We start from the raw sequence: 19184 nt of genomic DNA on the forward strand, positions 1-19184 counted from the left end.
GCGCTTTTTGCTCGAGGCTAGGATTTGTGCGCGAGCGAAAAAGTATTTTTTTGCTAAGCTCTCGGTTTCACCGATTTGCACTTCTTTCGAAAAGCGCTCGAGTCGAGCAAGGAGCTGCGAAAGCCGCAATTTCGATTCTTGTTTTCGCAACTCCTTGCTCGACTTTGCGTTTAAAACTTTCCTTCCGTGGTGAAATAAGTTCTTTCTGTTACACCGCTACATTTCAGTGATGCAAAATGTGAAGAACAGTTTTTCTGCACCTTTAGGTTTTTGTAACAAACATGGGCCAGATTTACAGTCTGTACCGAGTAAATGGAGGACCGACCCAGCACCCGGAAATACCGCGGCCCGTGACTGTGGACGTTTTGGAAACGGGCTTCATACTGGCGTCGTGCATACTGTTCGCCTGCTTCGCGTTGACCATACCTGGATACAAAGGAAAATCAGTAAGTTGATTTGTTGATAAAACGCGAATTATTTTTTGCAACAAATGTTAAAAGTAAGTTAGTTTACTTGAAAGTTATATAAAAGAATAATTTATAAATTTAAACCTTTAAAATTATAGTAACTGGTAATGTTAAGTATGAGATTTTTTATTTTATTTTATACATTAACCATAACGTTATTAAAAAAATAAGTTAACAAAAAAAAAAGTTAAAAACATATCTTGTTTAAACAAACTTTGAAATTAGCGTACGTTTTGTAGATAATTTTCTTGTTAATTTTAAAAATTCAAAAATTTCCAATAAATATATGTATGTAAAGCTTGTGGCTTTCACGCCTTGAAAATAAAGTACAACAAAACTTTTTATGGTTAAAAAAATCGTCTTGTATCAAAATAAATTAAAATTTCTGTAAAAGCTAAGTATATGGTCTTTATTTAAGTACTTTTTTAATACATTTTTGACCGTAAATACCTAATATGAAGTACCTATTTATACAAAGTATGTTTGTATAACTTTCCTAAATTGCTACAATTTTTTATGGTACTTATTTAAAAATTTACTAATTTTAGTAATACATTCTAAAGAGTTTAAAAAGTTAAAAGCCGAAAAATTGTTTATGTTTTACATTTTATAGCATGTAAAAATTAGTTTTTTACCTTTAAAAGTATTCTATTTTCCTACAAAAATCAGTAAAGAAACTTGCTTGAAAAAAATAACCATTTTATTATTAGTTTAATGTCAAACGTGACTTTTGTGTATATTATTTTTATAATATTTCTAAAGTTCAAGACAAAGATGTAATAAATTAAAATTTTTAATAGTTTTATTACTTAAATTAGTATTATAATAGCAAGGGTTATATAGAATACAAAAGTATTCTGATCAGAAAGCCTATCAGAAATGGATAAACTATGCTTGTAGCAAAAAGTATTTTGATAATTATTTGCTTAAGTTTAAATGCTATTATTTATTGTTGATAAATCTAACACACTTTGATTTTTTGATTGTGAAACGAAAACTAATTGTAAGCATACAAAATGTCAGCAAGGCTTCCGTGAGAAACATGCATGCACGAAATGCCACGTTGTTTTGCAATTATGACGTCACAGGAAGCCTGACATAAGGGGGGTTGTGAGAAAACAAATTTTAATATCAATCTTGTTACAAATTATTTTTCAACAGAGGCTTTACTTCACAATACGAGTCGTTCTATCGCTTTTCATCGGATCAGCTATTCTGAGTAAGTTTTTTTTCTTTAAAAAAATTAACTTTAACAAATTTTTTGCACAAGTTTTGCACAAACGTGTTTTTAATAAAAAATAATAATTATGTTTCATTTTTTGTTCAGTTTTCGTAAAAAAAAAAATATGGGGTGATTTGTTTTCAATCTGAAAATAATTATTTTTATTAATTTATGCTTTGACTTGTACCTTGGTTGTTAAATTATAATAAATTCAACGTATGGTCGTTTTTATCATAGCCATTTACACATTGCCAAAAATTATTACTTCATTTTAGAAAATCATATGTAACTAAATTACCGATTTACTAAATTATTAATTTGAAAAATCAAAAAGTAGTTATAACCTAAAGTAACTTAAAGCTTGAACACTGTGAATATGAGTTAAAATAGCTTAATGTTCAATCTATTTAAACAATTTTATTAAGATTATTAGAAAATAACTAAATTACAAGCTTTAATAAACTATTACATATTTTATATAAGATCGTTGTTTTATTTAAACAGATAAGTATTAGTTTTCGTATACCAAATAAATTGTAAACTTTTATAAAAGTAGTTTTAAAATAACTTTTACATAAAAACATAAAATTAAAAAGTTTTTACGGTAACAAAATTTGAAAAAAAAAAAACATTCTTTTTAGCTTAGAGGTTAGATGTATAAACTATAGGCATTTTATAGTTTTTTACTTATTAAGCGACTAAATGATATCGAAAACAAAGATTCATTGGTTTTTATTTTTAGTGAAATAGTTAAATTTTTTGCAGTTGGTGTCCTAGGTCAGGAGTGGGAAACATCTGAAATAGAAACAGTAACTCCGTATAAGGCCTTCACTAACCAAGAAATCCACGCCAAAGTAGGCATTAAGATTGGTCTTGGCAGTGTCAATATAACACTTAAAGGTTGCTTAACTTTTTTTAACTATCAAGTAAAATGAAATTTTCGTACTTTTGTTTAAAAATAAACTATACACTAGTTTTAAGACTATATATTAGTTTTAGTTCTCCCTTTAAACTCCGACAACTTGTTTCTACAGGTACGCCACAGAAGCAGAACTTATCATCATCTTCTAATCACGTGGTCGAGGAGACGATCAACTACAATGAAAGGTTTACTTGGGCTTGGAGGCAGGGACGTTTCGGATATGGTCCTTACGGTAAATTTTCATAGCTTAGAAGAGTATAAAAAAATAACTACTGTACATAATATTTAACGACGTTACATAACATTTGTAGATAATATTTTTGGTAATTAAAGTAGGTTGTGGAAAATTTTGCAAACATGGTTCAAAATAAAGACATTCAAAAAAGTTATACTTACAATTTTTGTTTTAGAACATAATAAATACAATTATGGATTTAGTGTAGCTTAATTGTATCTTTTAGTAATTATTTTTTTAACTCTTAAACATACAAAAAACATGTTTAGTTATAGTTGAAAGATCATTAATATACAGCTTTAAGAACAAAAAAGTTAGTTCAAAGTACAAGTTTTAAAATGGTTTTATTAATTATTATCAAACCAGCTTTTTTTTGCTCTTAAAGCAGTATGTTAAGGAGTTTTCAATAAATTAATTTTATTTTTTAAAAAGTTGTAGTCAATATTTTCAAATTCGTTTACCAAGCAATATTGTATAAATGCATTACATCACTTTCTTAATGCTTTAGTCAAATATATCAGCAATAGCTTTATATGGTAAAACTTTTAAGAAGTGGACTTAACTGTACAAGCTTTAACAACAATCCATAAGACATTTTTCGACCTGGTTTTCTCATTAGGCAGACATAGTCACAAAGAACTGTTGTTTAGTCTAATTAAGAAGTAAAAGTAAGTTAGTTCTGAAACATCCGTTTGTGGGTACAGTCAAAAAATTGGTGCAGTTAAATTGTTTACAACTGACTAGTCAACTGGTCTCGCTGATCTAGTTTATTGGTCAAACGGGATTAAGCTATAATATCACATTGTAAATGTGACAATGCCTCAAACGTTGAGTTGTTAACGATTTAATGGAATTATATTTTTGTTTGCACTTACAAACAGATATTTCCGAACTAATGCACTTAAAACCGCTTTGTTAGACTAAAGAGCGTTTTATCGTTACTACTTTTGTCTAATGAGTTCTAGTGTGGACGAAACCAATTCACATAATGTCGTGTGAATTTGTTGTTGATGGTCGTGCGGTGCAGTTAGTGCTGAATGTAAGAAAGCAAAAACATCTCAGTTTTGCTGACAGTAGCCAAAATATTGCTACTAGTCATATTAAAACTGGTTGTTAATGTTAATAACAATAAAACGAAAAGTTAAAAATTGACTGTTTTTTAGACTTATGATAACTTTTAAAACCAAAACAGTTTGTCTAAGAATTTCTATGTAATTTTCAAACTTATACTGGCTATATTTTTTTAACATTTTTTTAAACTACTTTTGTTTTTATTAGGTTTTTATCTGGTTTTTAAAGAGTAGCTTAAAAAAAGAAATAACAAATTAAGCCTCAGCTTTTTGTATAAGTTTTTCGAATAATAGTTAACAGCTTCTTGCATATACAATCATTAAACTAAACTGTTCGCTCACAATATTCAATGCCTGCATAAGTACTAAATAATTCATACATTTGTTTAGAATTTAAGACGTTAATTTAAGACAACATGCTTTTATGGCTAAATATAAACAAGAGCTTACTAAACAACAACCAAAATCAATATATTTCTTATCCTTATAGTTATTTTATATTTATTAAGTTTCAACACAGTATAGAAAAATTAACTTGGTTTTGAATTAGAAGTTTTAAAATACCATAGAAAGCATTTTACACCTGCAATTTACAGAGCAGGAAAAAAAGCCATTCTTTAACAAAGACTATTAATTGTACAATATAAAAAATTTTATTGTACAAAAATCTCCTCTTTTTTTACGAAATTAATTTTAAACTAAATGTAAAGTTTTTTTTCTGACTTTCTCACAGCAATTAAATACAATTTTGAAACAGCTGGAAGGATAGCAAGAGAATTTAGAAATGCTCAGTACAGGGGCCTACCTCTACCAATATTGTGGGTGGCTGAGTATTTTGTACTGGATGGGGAGCTTATTCGTTGGGGCAGAAGTTTCAGAACCGCCGGCTGGTTCGCTAACGAAGTATTGTGGTTAGTTTTTAAAAAACTCAAACTGTTGATATTATTTTTAACAACTTTAAACGTCTTGATTGTTAAACTAACCAAAAGTTGTTTTATAAAACAGTTATTAAAAAAAAAAGGTCTCAATTAACTTTTGTAGGTACTCGAACTTTAATTCGTACACTTTTTTTTGAGTTTTGATTACAATACATATAGACATAATTTAACAAGTTATAAGATTTTCAACTTGAATTGATAATGGACCGCAACAAAATTATACACTTCTTTTTTCTACGAGTTCGTCTATTTTTGTTCTAAAAACTTATAAAAAGGACAATTATTATGTAACCAAAAAATATTTTTTATGCAATGTAATCAAAGTTTACTTTTTTTTGTTTTTTTAGTTATCAGCTATTTTAAACTATTAATTTACATAAACGACTCAGTAATCTCAAGTTTATTCCAAAATTATAGTTTTGCAGTGGTATTACTACCAGTGCTCGTAAATTGAAATAAACTTTAAACAGAGGAGTTTTGTATAGTTTATTCTAAATGACGAGTACTGGTAGTAATACCTCTGCGAAACTATAGTTTTGGAATAATTTTAAAATCACTGAATCGTTTACCTGAAGCTTTTAAAACTTATTTAAGTTGAGCGAAGATGTATTAGCTTATTTTAAAGTGGTTTTTGTTATTATAACTGGTGAATATTACTTATGTATTAGTGAACTTTATTTTTTCTAACTATTCGACTACTTAAAATTTAAAATAAAAAGTTATTAACATTCACTTATACTTACTTTATCATTTAGTTTTACTATAAGCCTTTTTGTTTCAAACTGTGCAACAGAAAAAAAATCCAAATCAAAACAGGACAGCCTTTCCTTTGTACGTGATTGCCAACATTCTGACTTTTATGGTTCTCCTTTACGCTGGAGTCATGTTTGCCATGACAGGCATATGCATGCTGGTTTCTACAGTGATATGGGCTACTATCAAATGGGGAACCCAGCCCATGATAATTCCCTTTGAAGATGGTTACCTGGAAACGCACTATGGCCCTCATTTCTGGCTTGTGATTGCTGGAGGTTGTTGTCTTTTTGTTATACTTTAAGGTTTTTGTTATTATTATTATATTGTTTTATGTGCAATGTTGAACTCAGGCATCAAAACCTGAGCCACTTAAAAAGGACACACGAGAAGAAAAATAAAAACTTATATTACACAAACAAAAAACATGAAAAAAATTAAACACAGTTAGAATTATAAAGAACTCATTAAAAGGTTTAAACTTATTTGCTAAATATAAAAGGCGATTACTTAGTACATACAATAAAGAAATAATAAATGCACATCCATAAGAAAGTATGTACATTATTAATAAAAGTAAATTAATAGTAAATAGTCTGTTAAGGGGAAGACGTAGGGAAATAAAAATAACTAATATTACAAAACTGAAAGTTTAATAAATCAGTACTAATTTTATATGAGATAAGTTATAAAAAATAATTTTCTTATTTTTTATTGTTTATAATGAAAAATTATTAGACTTTACTGATATTTGTAGTAATTGAATTATTTTTTTAAGCTAAAATTTACCACCCTCTCACACGGTACCATATCCTGTGGTAACTTATTCCACATAGTCTTTGCTCTGTAAAATAATGAGCCTTGCTACTGACTGTTGTTAAATTTATGTATGTATTTTATTCTTCTATTATTTGTTGTTTGATCGAACTTTAATCAAAAAAACAAAAAAAATCAAAATTCTAAGGTTTTTTTTATAAGTCATACATTAAATTTTTACTTCTACTCTGAATACTTTACTAGAACACTTTTGAGGTTGTGAAAAAGGTTTATCGGCTAGTTTAAAGATTAACAGCTTTTTGTCACTAAACAAAAAATTTTTTAGGTATAGTTTCTACACTGTATGGGCTCGTAATTGTAGTCATGGACACATACTTTCAAAACGAGATTTACGACTTCTTTGGTAAAGACATTCTTGCAGACACGGAGGAGTTTTATCCCGAAACAAAGGAAATAGTCAATGAAGATGGTTTGTTTATATATGTATAAAACAAAAAAGCAACAATATCTTTATTTTTCAAAACCTATTTTCGATTTATTAGGTTGATAAATAAATGTTATGCCGTTTATGAATTATTTTTTAAATTGGATAAAAAGGTACAAAATTTTTGTAAAAGCTTCACTTAGATAGTTATATAAAGTAAATATTCTCTAAGTTTTCTAATGGTTCTAAGAACTGAAGATAACAACTACTCTTCTTTGCTTAATTTTAAAGACTTAATTTTGTTAGATAGTTACAAATTTTTAAACCAGTAGACTTTTTTTTAATATTTGGTATACTATTTTATATTATTTTCATCATTATGCTTTTGATTAAAGGTATATTTTTATTTATAAGCTAATAATACATTACCTTAAAATGAATAAACCTGCATTAAACATTCGTTTTATATGCTAGTGTTGTAATGAACAAATTTGAATTATTCATAACAAAAGATACTTTCTTAGAACTCGTAGTTAAAAATTTAGACAAAATCTTCATTTTGTGTTTTTTCTTTGTGTTTTCAAGTTATTATTAAAATGTATTTAATATATAGGTACACTTTAATTAAATTTACTTATTATAAAAAAAAAAAAATCAAAAAATTATTTATTTTATGATTAAAACTAATTTTAAATACTAATTCTTCAACTATATTCTCAAAATTTATAAAAAGATCTTTAAATATAGAGTTTTAATCTTTAAGTTAAACTAAAAATATTGCTTAAATAAAAGTTACTAAAAGTTAAATGAAAACTAAAAAAATATTAAGTTTTAAAAACATTTCATAAACAGATGAAACATATGGCACGAGGAACAAGCAAACTACAGTAAGAAGAAGGGTAAGTCTAATAACTTTTCTTAAAGTAGTATTAAAGCACCACTAACTATTACTAGTTAGAACTTTAGTTTTAAGAAATACCTTAGGTATTTTTAATTACTATGCATTTATTCAAACCTTTTTGCTTCCATACAAAAGTAGTTTACTATTGTTTTAACGCTTTTTGGTTAAAACATTCAAAGTGTTCAAGTTAGTTCTAACTTACATGCAAACACTTAATGTATACATTCTATCTATTGAATAAGGTTTTTATTTATCTGTGCTAAAAAGTTTTTTTATATGTGTTTAAGTTTATCTTCGAAATTTTTATATTACGTAAATTTAAGATTGAGTAATAATTAGTTAAAAAAGTAGGATTTTAATAAAAAGGAAAGGTAGCAAGGTCTAATAGAAAAAAAATTATTACTATAAATTATAAACAAAAATATCAGACTTAATCAATCTAATTTAAACATGCATGTTTGAAAGGATTTATACATTGGTTTTCTAAAAACTTAGGATTAGTTATACATTATAGAAAGTTTTACTACTTTACCCGTAAAAAATATTCGTGAAAACGTATTTATCATAGTTCTTTTTACTTATAAATTTAAATTTTCAAATTGCATGCAGCAGTAAAAGATTGTTAAAAAAATCCTTATACGTTTTAATTTTTATTTTATTTTACTTTTAAGTTGTATTTCATTTTGCCTGCACAAAAATCAACTCATAATTTTGCATGAAATCAGAAACAAACAAACAAAAAACTGATGAGACGCAGGATGACCACCCATGACCTCAACGCAACCTTGGGGTCTTATGGTTGCTACGGTAACGGAGGTTTCGTAGGAGGAGAAGAGCCGATTAGTGAGGAGCAAAATGGTGTTTTGCACACTGTTCTTTAGAAAAGATGCAGTTAACAATAAGTACTAAAACTGTAGCTTTTAAAAGTAAAGTTTGCCTTAATAAGAATCTAAGCACGTGTTGTAAACTATTGTATTTAAAAACGTTAGAAATACTGAACTAAATAATTTTCATACAAACACAAACACATGTACAAATTTAAGTTTTTTCAAAATGCAAATACTACTTTGTAAATAAATACTTCATAAAAGTTTATGTACAAAAAAAAATGTTTTTATAATTTTTACTTTATTGTAAAACTTACTTCTGTTCTTATTCCACTTTTGAATCACTATTGTATGTACACATAATTTTGCACAAGTGTAAATTATTGTCATATATTTTTGTTCTATCTTCATTTAATCTACTGTCTCGAAGTCATTAATGTAAATTTGTAAAGATTAATTTAAAGTTTTTTATTTGTGAAAGTTTTTGAATGGGCCGCAACTAGTATTTACTTTATTTTATCGAGTTTTTTTATTTTACGTTTGTTGTTTTTTTGAACTTTGTTTTATTTTTCTATGTTCACAATGGTGCGATTGTTGCAATTGAATTGGTACACAAATGTACAAATTATCTTGCTATTTCATATAATAGTGTTTCGTCAATGATTAATGTGTACATTTAATTCAAATAGAATGTACGTTTTATATTAACGTTCTTCAAAAAGAAAAAAACACAAAACAATGTGTGAGTTTGAATTTATTTTTGAATTATACGTTTAATTTGTCAAATTTGCTAATTTTATTTCTTTTGTTCGTAACTCAACTCGAAATTAGTTTTTTTCCCAATTGTTTCGCAAACTTAAAACTTTACTGTTATGACGTCACTGTAGACATTCGGCGCTGCCAGCCGTCGCGTCTACCGGCTGCCGACCGCTGCCATCAAACACAACCGAGCGTCCGTCGTCGATCACGAAAACAGGAAGCTGGGCCACGCGGGAGGGGCGGTGCAGAGGAAGCTGAAGCAGAGGAGGGCGAGCCAAGGATCGGCCCGAATGAAGTACGTGAAGCGCAAGACGAGCCAGGGAGGCTACAGCGAGTTCGCGGAGGAAGATGTCGTGTATGAGAACACGGTGGGGGAGCAGCCGGTGTACGAGAACTTGCAACGAGAGTAGAGGGGGTTGAGTGAAGAGCTCGGTGTATAAAAGTGTCGTTTTTGGTACTTTGTTTTAAAAACAGACTTTGTTCAACAAAATTGTTTAGCATGGACTAAACTATTTTAAAACAGTGTAATACCGTATAAAAACTGAAGTGTTATAAAAGTTCTTAAAACTTTATAAAAGTTATTTAAAAAAATGTTAGTAAAGTTAATAACCATTTGTTTTAAATCAGTACACCTACCCCTTTTTAATAAAAATTGAAGAACGGTTCGATTGATCTTTTTTTTAAATATTTCAACTGCTCTAACTTTTATCGACTGAGACTGTTTGCTCGTTTCAGTTTAAAAAAACAGCGTTAACATCACAAATCTGTTTGATGTACATTTGTAAAAAGTTGTACATTATTTTTTTTTGTAGTGCGACGTTAAATATAAACATAAGAAATTTTGATTTCTTTCATGATTTCTAAGTCTAAAAACTATTTAGGTTTTCTAAATTTGTATCCCTTATTTGCCTACTGCAGTCTGTATATTTGTACATATTTATGTTTTTAGTGATTTACTATACTTTTAAAAACAAAAGGTAGTAAGTGCTTTGTTCTGTACTTTGAAAACATTGTTCTAAACTTTTCTTTTGTCTTCCTTAAATATCAAGTTAATCAAGAACTCAAAGCTAAGATTTAAATATTCTAAATACCTTATGATAATTTGAATTATATTTTTTCAGAACTTTTACAAGTTATTTCTTTGTTTTTTATGAGTTAACACATTGTAAAGTCTCATTGAAATTTACTTTTTATTAATTTTGTAAAATAAGCCGTCATGGTTTAAGTTCTTTGTATGTTTATAGATAAACGTATTGATTTTTTCCTACTTATGATTGCCTAGTATGAGCTTTTGTGGTATGAACGTTATTATAGATCGTATAATCACTTAATCAATAAAAATTTGTATATACACAGCTTAATAAAGGATCATTCTAAAATTTTAATTATTTTTTCAGTATTTTTGTAAAAGTTTCTAACATTTTTATAACTTATTTTTTAATCACACATTATGTAGTCTTATAGTATTGTTTAAAATCAAAACTAACTTTTAGTTAACTTTTTAAATGAATAAGGTTATGTTTAAAAATCTTTGTTGTGGCTAAACTTCTTAATAGTAAATAAAAGATTAGTAAATTTAATTATTTTTTACACAGTTTATAAATCGAGATACTCATTCGAAAAACCAGTAAATGCAACAAGTTTTTAGAGCGAAAAACTATAAATTTAAAATTTATATACATATAAGTTCATTAAATTGTAAAGACCTTGACCAGAGAGCAAATTAAGGTGAACTATAGAAATATCATAACTACATAGAAAAAAAAATCAAACATAGATATTAAATCTTTAAGGTACTTTACATAATCTTTAAAAATTTGTGATACTAACATAAAAGCGTAGCTAGCTACGTATTAGCTAATATAAGCTTAGTTTATAATGTTCTTACTTTTATAAATAACGACTTTCTTAAATTTTACTAAATAAAGCTTTTCAGCTGCTTTTAAAACATTTTGTTGCGTTGTAAGTTTTTTTTTTACCGAAATTAGATACTTAACCTTAAAATTTATTTCCTAAAGACACAAGTTTTTTGATTATTGTTGTTAAATAATAAAGTTTTAAAAGTTTTTACCACAGAAAAGGACTACAATTTTTTTTCTTTAAAGTACGCTTTGTTAACATAAACAGGGGTTGGCCGATTTGTATTAACAACCAATCAGATTTACTATGTAATATATTTCTCAAACCGTGGTATTTTAAAAACTTTATATAAAAAAAATTCAAAAACAAGGTTGTAATAATTAGTAGATTATTGAGTCAGCACTGTTGCTTATTCATAATAAATTAAGAGTTATTTGTAAATATCTCATTCAGATAGTTTTTCACAAACTAATTAATTAAAAGATAAATCTCCGTAAGGTCGTAGTTTGTCGACGAGTAACTACCCTTTTTAATTGTAGTAAAACAAAAAGTTTTCATTTTGAAGCCTTCACTAGTCAAATAATGCAACACACTAGTGAAGTGTTTCTCAAAGTGGGCAACATTTTCCTTCAAGGGGTGATTTTAGTTATCAGAAGGCGTTAAAGAGTATGGCAGAGAAAAAGTAAATTGGTAACCAACTAGCAAAGGGACGATGTCTAGTTAAAGGAGCGTTTATGAATATGTACATTAGTAGCAGTCCGAAAAGTTATAAGTTTGATTTAGTAGACTTTTATCAAATTAAAACGTTAAAAATTTGTTCTGCTTTGTCGTCTTCAAATACAAGCTATATATAAAAAAACAAAAACTTACTATTTGATAATCAACATCAAAAACGAGATACATGTTTTTTTTTTTAGAAATTCATGAAATCAAAAATTTAAAGAAAATAAAACGATTAAAATCAACAGTTAAAAAAATCCAATAAAACTTTTCTTATTAAAAGTATTACTTTTTATTTACTTTTAAATTCTTATTTACTTTCTCATTAAAATTTAAAAAGCGCATCACTTTTTTTATACAATGTAGTAGTTAAACCAGCATACGTTAGTAAAAAGCATCTGAATACTTTTTTATCAAAAGCAAATGTTTGGAAACGTTCAACTACGAATTTCTTCTACAAATACACTTGCTCTGTCGATCATAGCACTTCCTCTATAAGGTTTCCGTCAAGTACTCCAAAGCGTTGTAATCCATAGAGCAGAGTTTCCCAAACTGGGCCAAGTGGCCCCCTTGGGAGCCATTACAAAAGTTTAGGGGGCCATGAGCAGTAAAGGGGCCAAAGGGGGGAAGGGGGCATGAGGTTATAATTTGAAACTTACACTAGATATTCTGGAGTTGATGATTAAAAGCAAAAAAAAAATTCTTAGGCGTTTTTAATGGTAGTTTTGAAACTTATACTAGATATTATAGAAAAACTATTTAGGAAATATAAGTGGCCACAAGCTATAATTTGAAACTTACATTAGATATTTTAGAGTTGATGATGAAAAGCAAAAAAAGGTCTTAGGCGGTTTTAACGGTATTTTTCAGAAATCTTGTTAGATGGTGCCTTAGCTTTTATAGTTTCCTCAAAGGGGGCCTTTTGAAAAAAAGTTAGGGAAACCCTGCCATAGAGAAATAACAAAAACAGATAGTATTCGACAACTAATTTGATTGCATACCTTGTTAAAGGTAAGATACTGTAAGCAGTTTAGAGTTTAAAAAAATTTAAGCAGAGTGAAACTCAACAGGTGTAAAAGCAGCATTTCTAATTAATTTTAGATTATTCTAGTTTCAAATCCTATTTACATTAAGGTTCAAGATCTTTTAGTTTAATTTATATAACAGTTTAAGTCATTAAATCTTTAAAAAATAACTCAAAATCAAATTTTAACTTTATTTTTTGCTGAATAAGTGTATTTAAATTGTACAGAAAAGCTTTGTGAAATGTAAGTTATAATCAATTTGTAACTGACTTGGTTTTCTACAGTAATTTTGTTTTAAAAATTAAAAAGCTTTAAATTTTACGATTTTTTAAGTCACTTATTAATATTTAAATAAAATGTTATAAAGTTTTGTAAAAAGTAAGCTTTAAATACTGAAATATTCTTGACTGGTTCAGACTTAATTTCAAGTCGCACGTCTCATAACTATAGTGTTCAAACTTCTAATCTGTTCATAATTAGTACATTTTACTACAACAACTTGCACGGTACTTTTTTTATTAAACACTTTTCTCTGAGTTAAACCCTTAACACAGTTCTACGGAGATATCAAATAAAATTTTCTAAAATTTTTCAACAATTTATTTTAACACAAAAAAACGTGTGTCAGTTGAATAGAGCAACTATTATGAAAATTATCGTTGTTGTTTACTCATACATTGTTTCGTTAAATTTTTTTATAGCAAACTATTAACAAGTAGTTTCTAAATATTAACATTTAATTGTTTTAGTCGTCAGATTTGCACGATTAATGTTAAGTTAAAATCTCTGGCTTCAAATTCTTTAATCTAATGTTTAAATTAAAACCTATAAAACTATATATAAAATATCCAGCCTATATTAAATTTGAATCGTTCAGCTGTACTAACTTAAAATTTTTTAATATAGATATGGACACAAAAGCAAATAAAAAGCATTAAAACTTGTTGTAAATATAAATACTAAATATGGGAAAGTTTTTAAACTGCAAGCTTAAACTTATCTAAATTCAAACTTAAAAGTTTAAAATTAGAAATGAAATAGAAAACATTGCGAAGTTGTTAAAACCTTCTTCCTTTTTTAATAGTAAATTAATGGTCTAGAAAAAGATAGCTTTGTTATTATACTTTTTCAAAGTATGTCGTGGTGGCTTTGACTATCTTACCAGCTGGCTATTCAGTATGTAAAAAATCAATGCAAATGGACTGTTTTAGAAAATTATAAATGTATGCATTTTTGCTTTTTCTCTGACATAGTCTTGAAATTAAAATCAAAATAAGGTGGCGAACAAATTTGACGTAGTTTTCTTATTTTTATATAACTAGGTCAAGTTAATTTAAATTGTTTAGTGCATTGTTATTTACTTGTGCTTTTATTCACTGTCTTATACAGTTTGACAGTACAGATTATAGTATTTAAATGTATACCAGCAGTTAAACAATATTGTTGTATAAACTTTTTTTTATTGTATATATCACTAAGTAGTTTTAAAACCCGTTGTTTATTTTTTGGAAAATTTTTAAAAGCTTAAAGCAAAGTATTTTTTACTAAAGTAACATTAATTTCAATGTATGTAAATGTCTAAAATGCTAATGTTATAAATCAAAGTTAGATATCTCATTTGTCTCTACATTTCGAGTGATGACATCATAAACAGAATAAGCAGTCAGCTGCTTACAGATATAGAAATAGAGATATAATTGTGTTACGTCATAAATGGTTGAGCTGGATAAATTTAGCTGTGCTAAACTGCTACTTTAGAATTGCTGTACACAAATAATATTGGTTAACTTTAAAGACACAACAACTGTGATGTACAATATAAAAATGTTAGGGCATACAACAAGTTTCTAGAAAACTATAGAAAATAAGTTTCTTAGATTAAAATCTTTGCGAATTTTATCTAGATTACTAAACCATATTTCTAACAGTTTATAGAAAAATAAGAAGTTAGGTCAACATTACAGGCAAGCTAAATATTTAGATTTTATTAAAAAACATAAAAAAATAAAAAATCTCAACTTAAATTTGACTTGTATTTACACGAAAACACAGTAGTTCACTGATAACAAAAGAGCAAAACGAATATGCTGACACATTAAAAAGACTTGCAAAAATACATAAAAAACATTTTTTTCTTTCACAAAATTAACCGTCCATCATAATTTCGCAGAATTTGGTGTAGTTCACGTTGCCATCCACATCTTCCTGTCCGGCCATCAGTTGGTCTACCTGTTCCTCAGTCATTTTCTCACCTGTTCATACAAATGCATCATTAAAGCATAAGTTTGAATACAATATACTGATAAATCTATCCTACTTTGGTTGTTAAAAGTCTTACATTTTTGTTATGAATGAACTGGTAAAATTTGGTTTCTGTTTGTTATTTTAAAGCCTTTTTTTAGTCATAAGTATTGAAAGTGAAACTAAAAGTAGTAAGTTTTGAAAAAAGGTGCCTCTTCTACCTAATTAGTAATAAAAAATTACTGTGTAAGCTTTTTTTTTGAGTGAATAAAAAATACACATACATTGTTAATAAAAAAGGATCGGGATGACATTACTTTCAAAATGGAAAGGATAAGAAACTAACCAAGAGTGCAAAGGACGTGTCTCAGCTCAGCTGCCATGATTGTTCCGTTGTTTTCTTTGTCGAAAATACGAAGACCTGCAAGTGTTTTATATGTTGAAACGTTCTAAGCTCTTAGTTGCTCAAGCAAAAGCTTTAAAAGAAGCACGAAATAAAAGTTACCAATGTAAATACTAATTTTTATTTATTTTTTAACAGTTTTTTTAATGTTGAAAAATCAAGTTGTTTATTTTTGCTAAATTTTTGTACTTACTTTTTAAACTAAATTATTTGTCAATTTAGTGATAAAAAATTGTTTTTAATACATTCCTAAGTTTCCTAATCTACTGTTAAAAATGAATATTATAAAAAAAGTTTTTATGAAATAAAGATTTTAAAAAGTTCACCAAATTAAAAAAGTTTAAAAAAGTATTATTTTAATAAGCTCACAGAGTATAAATAGTATAATTGTTAAATTTTAGTATGCTTAACCTATTATTTAAAAGGTTTATTTTGTTATATCAAATAATATCCCATGTTTTTTTTTGCTTAAAAGTAAATGTGAATTTGTAATTTATTTTAATTGTTTATGACTCTCATGTTGTTGTTAGAACAATTTTTTTATTCACAAGTATAATTGTAGCGGTATAAAGTTTATGACTTTCGTTTAACAGTAAATAAAAGCACTGTAATAAAAATTTGTACATAGTTATTAAAGAATAATATCTGTCGTAACTTTATACGACCAGTTTAGATTGTCAAAACAGCAATTTTTCTAGAACTTTATCGTCCTAACTTTAATGTAAATTAAATTTAATTCAAAGTTGTTAATTGTTAAAATCTAAAGTAGTATTCTTTTAATACTAGTTTATTATAACAGATGTCATACTTTTAGTAAAATTTAAAACAATCAGACCTTCAATAAAGTCCTCAAGGCATCCGGGTTTTACGGTTTTGGTGATCTGTGACAATACTGGGAGAAATTGTTCGAATGTCAGTTTTTTTACTGTCATTTCTTCCTTTTTGGGGTTTCCGAGTGCGACGACTACCTCAGCATTGCTGGGGTCCTGTCCGAATGCCCTGATAACATCCCCTACTTGCGCGTATGTGATGTGACCTATTATCATAAAATAACTCAAGTTTAATTTGTGTTAAGTTTTTTCAGTTCTTGTTTGTAATTTATATTTGTTAATTAGAACTCTCCTTTTTCTTTATGTTTACACAAATAATAGGCAGTTTTTAGATTTAGAAGTCGTAGTGCTTTAAGTTAAACTAACAAAAATAAAAGGATCAACTTGATTAAAACGTTTAAAAATATAATACCACAGTTGAAAAACTTCTAAAGTTTTTTGTTAGCTTTATAGTGGTTACATACTTGAATAAAATAAAAGTGAGTTATCTATTTTATTACTTATTTGAAATAAAGTAAATTTATTATAAAAAAAACAACTAGCCTGTATTCTATTTTTAAAACTAGCTTTATTAACTTTTTGTTTTAATGAAAATAGTCTTGCAAAAACTAAATTTTATTTTGTATTTGCTGTATAAAAAGTACTAACACTACTTTTTTTCTAAATTTATCCTATAAAAAAAAAAGTTTTTCTAAAATCATATGTCTATTTACTTTATTCAGGAGCTAATAAATTTTTACTTTAAATTTTATATCAATAAATATAAATAAATAAAGTCGTGCAAATTGAATAAGCTCTTTACATTTCAGTAAATTGAGCAATCTTTTTTAGTTAAGACAAATAACTATATAACAAAAAATATAATCTTACTTTATATTAACTAATCTCCAGAACTTTTTTATCTAACCTACCAAAAATTACTCGATAAACAAAGCATTATCTAATAACAAAGTCTATTTTTGAGGTGTAAGTTTAAAAAACTATGTTATAAAAAATTGCCCTAAAAGTTAAACTTTACTAATAATGACCTTCGCCATAAGCATCGAAGAGGTCAAAGCCATCTTTCATTTCCTGAAGTTGTGCTTCTGTGTAGTCTCCCATCTCGTTGCTAGTCGAAATATCAAGCTGGCTGTCATTGCTATGAACGCTTATATTAACTTCCAATATGACGTCATATTAGCATCTGTCTGCTACTGACGTAATTATAGATAAGAACCAAATGAGGAGAAGTTAGTAGACGGTCGTGCTAGTAGAATTTATTAATGTTGATTATTCTGGAATACTCGAGGATAATTTTATTTCAAAAAGTTTTATCAAAACGTAAACAATCAATTAAATACATGATTATTTTAAATACAAACTGTTTTTGTCGCTTATTTTTACTTTGTAGCGTTTTAAAAGTTGTTTAAATTCATTAATTCGTTTTAGGCTGGTTTCATTGCTAACTTTGTATTGAAAACTAAAGTAAAGTATTGTTATCTTATTGTTTAAAATACTTAAATAAAAAAATATTTTTTTATAATTCATTGTGTTTTTTGTGAAATAATATTTTTAGAAAAATTTTTACAAAAAAAACATTTTTTTTTAATTTCTTAAAGTAGATTAACAAATTAACAATTTATTATTCCGTTTTCTTAGCTTTTATTTGGTTTAAATGTATTTATAGGTTTATACAATGGTAAGGATAATAAAATAAATTGTTAATATTACAAGAGTCTTAAGTACGTTTTTGTATCAAAAAGTAAAAAAAACACTGCGAATAAAATCCTCAAGTTTTGAATAAAAAAACTTAAATTAGTACACTAAAAATTAACAAAACTTTAACAATATGATTTTTTTTTAAAGTTTTCAATATAGTTTTTTTTTATGTATATTTAAAACCAATCAATTAGTTATAACTGTTTAAAATTACTACTTGTACAACTTGGTAAGTTAAGATATAAAATAGATATACATTCTTTATAACAAATTAATGCAAAATTAAAGTATTCCAAGTTTAAAAAACACATTAATTGCTCTAACATTTAAAAAAAAAAATTCCTAACATATTTTTTTAAGATAGTAAAACTTTGCAATGTTTTAAGTACAATGGAGCCTTGATTTTCAGTTCAGAGCTATTTCTAAAACAATCAGAGTTGATGAGAAATGTTAGATGTTTCACAGTTGTTAAAATAAATAATATTTCTATAACGATATATACAAACTTAAAAGTCAAAAAAAAAAACATTTTTAAACGGTATGCCAACTTTTTAGCTAGCAGCCGATTGATTTTTCTTACACTTTATTGTTTTGTTAACCAAGCGGGCATCAGCCTTTTATAACTTGTGGACAAATTTTTGTAGAAAAAGGTCTGCCATGGGGTCACTTACTTTTAAACTATTGTAGTAGTCAGTAAAAAACTACTACTTCAATCAAAAATATAAAACCTTAGTAGAGCACTAGAAAATAAATGTTATTAAAATAAGAGCATAATTGTTAGTTTTTACCACAATACTTTTTATTTCCTTTAAACGTAATTTATTATTAAAAGTACCTCGCAGACCGCATATTTTGGCCTTACACTGACCGTGTTTTACCGACCCGTTTGTTAACCAATGAACTAGAGTAGTGTTTAAAAAAAATTAGTTAAGGTATGTTTTATAAAATTAGAATCGCTTTAGAATATTTTTATACTAATACTTTAGAACTTTTTGAGGAAAAAATGCCAGATTGATTTTATGTTTTTTAAAGCACTAATATAACTTACTTAGAGTAGTTATACTAAAATGACAACTAAATGTTACTAGTATTTTAGTATGTATTGTACAAAA

The 19184-nt window shown here is 26.9% G+C and overlaps 2 protein-coding genes across 4 annotated transcripts; one reads left to right on the plus strand and one right to left on the minus strand.

The window, feature by feature from the left end:
* Nucleotides 1–81: 81 nt before the first annotated feature.
* LOC145830099 (dual oxidase maturation factor 1-like) lies at nt 82–10651 on the plus strand. Of its 3 annotated transcripts, XR_014369615.1 has the most exons (10): nt 85–446; nt 1629–1686; nt 2455–2589; nt 2724–2843; nt 4674–4827; nt 5671–5885; nt 6710–6853; nt 7661–7707; nt 8435–9278; nt 9424–9519. XR_014369615.1 is itself a non-coding variant. In XM_082937988.1 (9 exons), the coding sequence occupies exons 1-9, from the start codon at nt 282–284 to the stop codon at nt 9703–9705; spliced, it is 1320 nt and encodes a 439-aa protein (XP_082794114.1). In that variant the 5' UTR covers nt 82–281; the 3' UTR covers nt 9706–10651. The 3 variants fall into 3 exon arrangements, 2 of the variants coding, with proteins under 2 accessions (XP_082794114.1, XP_082794115.1); XM_082937988.1 differs by lacking the exon at nt 8435–9278 and having other exon boundaries at nt 82–446; nt 9424–10651; XM_082937989.1 differs by having other exon boundaries at nt 8435–9566.
* Nucleotides 10652–14870: 4219 nt separating this feature from the next.
* Nucleotides 14871–17533, minus strand: LOC145829456 (myosin light polypeptide 6-like). The gene is made up of 4 exons (XM_082937247.1): nt 17403–17533; nt 16380–16580; nt 15488–15562; nt 14871–15152 (listed from the first exon to the last, which is right to left on the minus strand). Exons 1-4 carry the CDS (start codon nt 17473–17475, stop codon nt 15046–15048), a joined length of 456 nt encoding a protein of 151 aa, XP_082793373.1. The 5' UTR covers nt 17476–17533; the 3' UTR covers nt 14871–15045.
* Between the last annotated feature and the right edge of the window lie 1651 nt (nt 17534–19184).

Source organism: Thalia democratica, chromosome 2 (genome assembly GCF_965202585.1).
Source record: "Thalia democratica chromosome 2, ktThaDemo2.hap1.1, whole genome shotgun sequence".
Taxonomy (NCBI): domain Eukaryota; kingdom Metazoa; phylum Chordata; class Thaliacea; order Salpida; family Salpidae; genus Thalia; species Thalia democratica.

Coding starts and splice junctions, on each gene's coding strand:
- LOC145830099 (XM_082937988.1), top strand. CDS start 282: ATGGGCCAGATTTACAGTCTGTACCGAGTAAATGGAGGACCGACCCAG. Junction 447..1,628: donor CTGGATACAAAGGAAAATCA/GTAAGTTGATTT, acceptor ATTTTTCAACAG/AGGCTTTACTTCACAATACG. Junction 4,828..5,670: donor TTCGCTAACGAAGTATTGTG/GTTAGTTTTTAA, acceptor AAATCAAAACAG/GACAGCCTTTCCTTTGTACG.
- LOC145829456 (XM_082937247.1), bottom strand. CDS start 17,475: ATGGGAGACTACACAGAAGCACAACTTCAGGAAATGAAAGATGGCTTT. Junction 16,581..17,402: donor CTTCGATGCTTATGGCGAAG/GTCATTATTAGT, acceptor TTATGATAATAG/GTCACATCACATACGCGCAA. Junction 15,563..16,379: donor CCTTGAGGACTTTATTGAAG/GTCTGATTGTTT, acceptor AAACACTTGCAG/GTCTTCGTATTTTCGACAAA.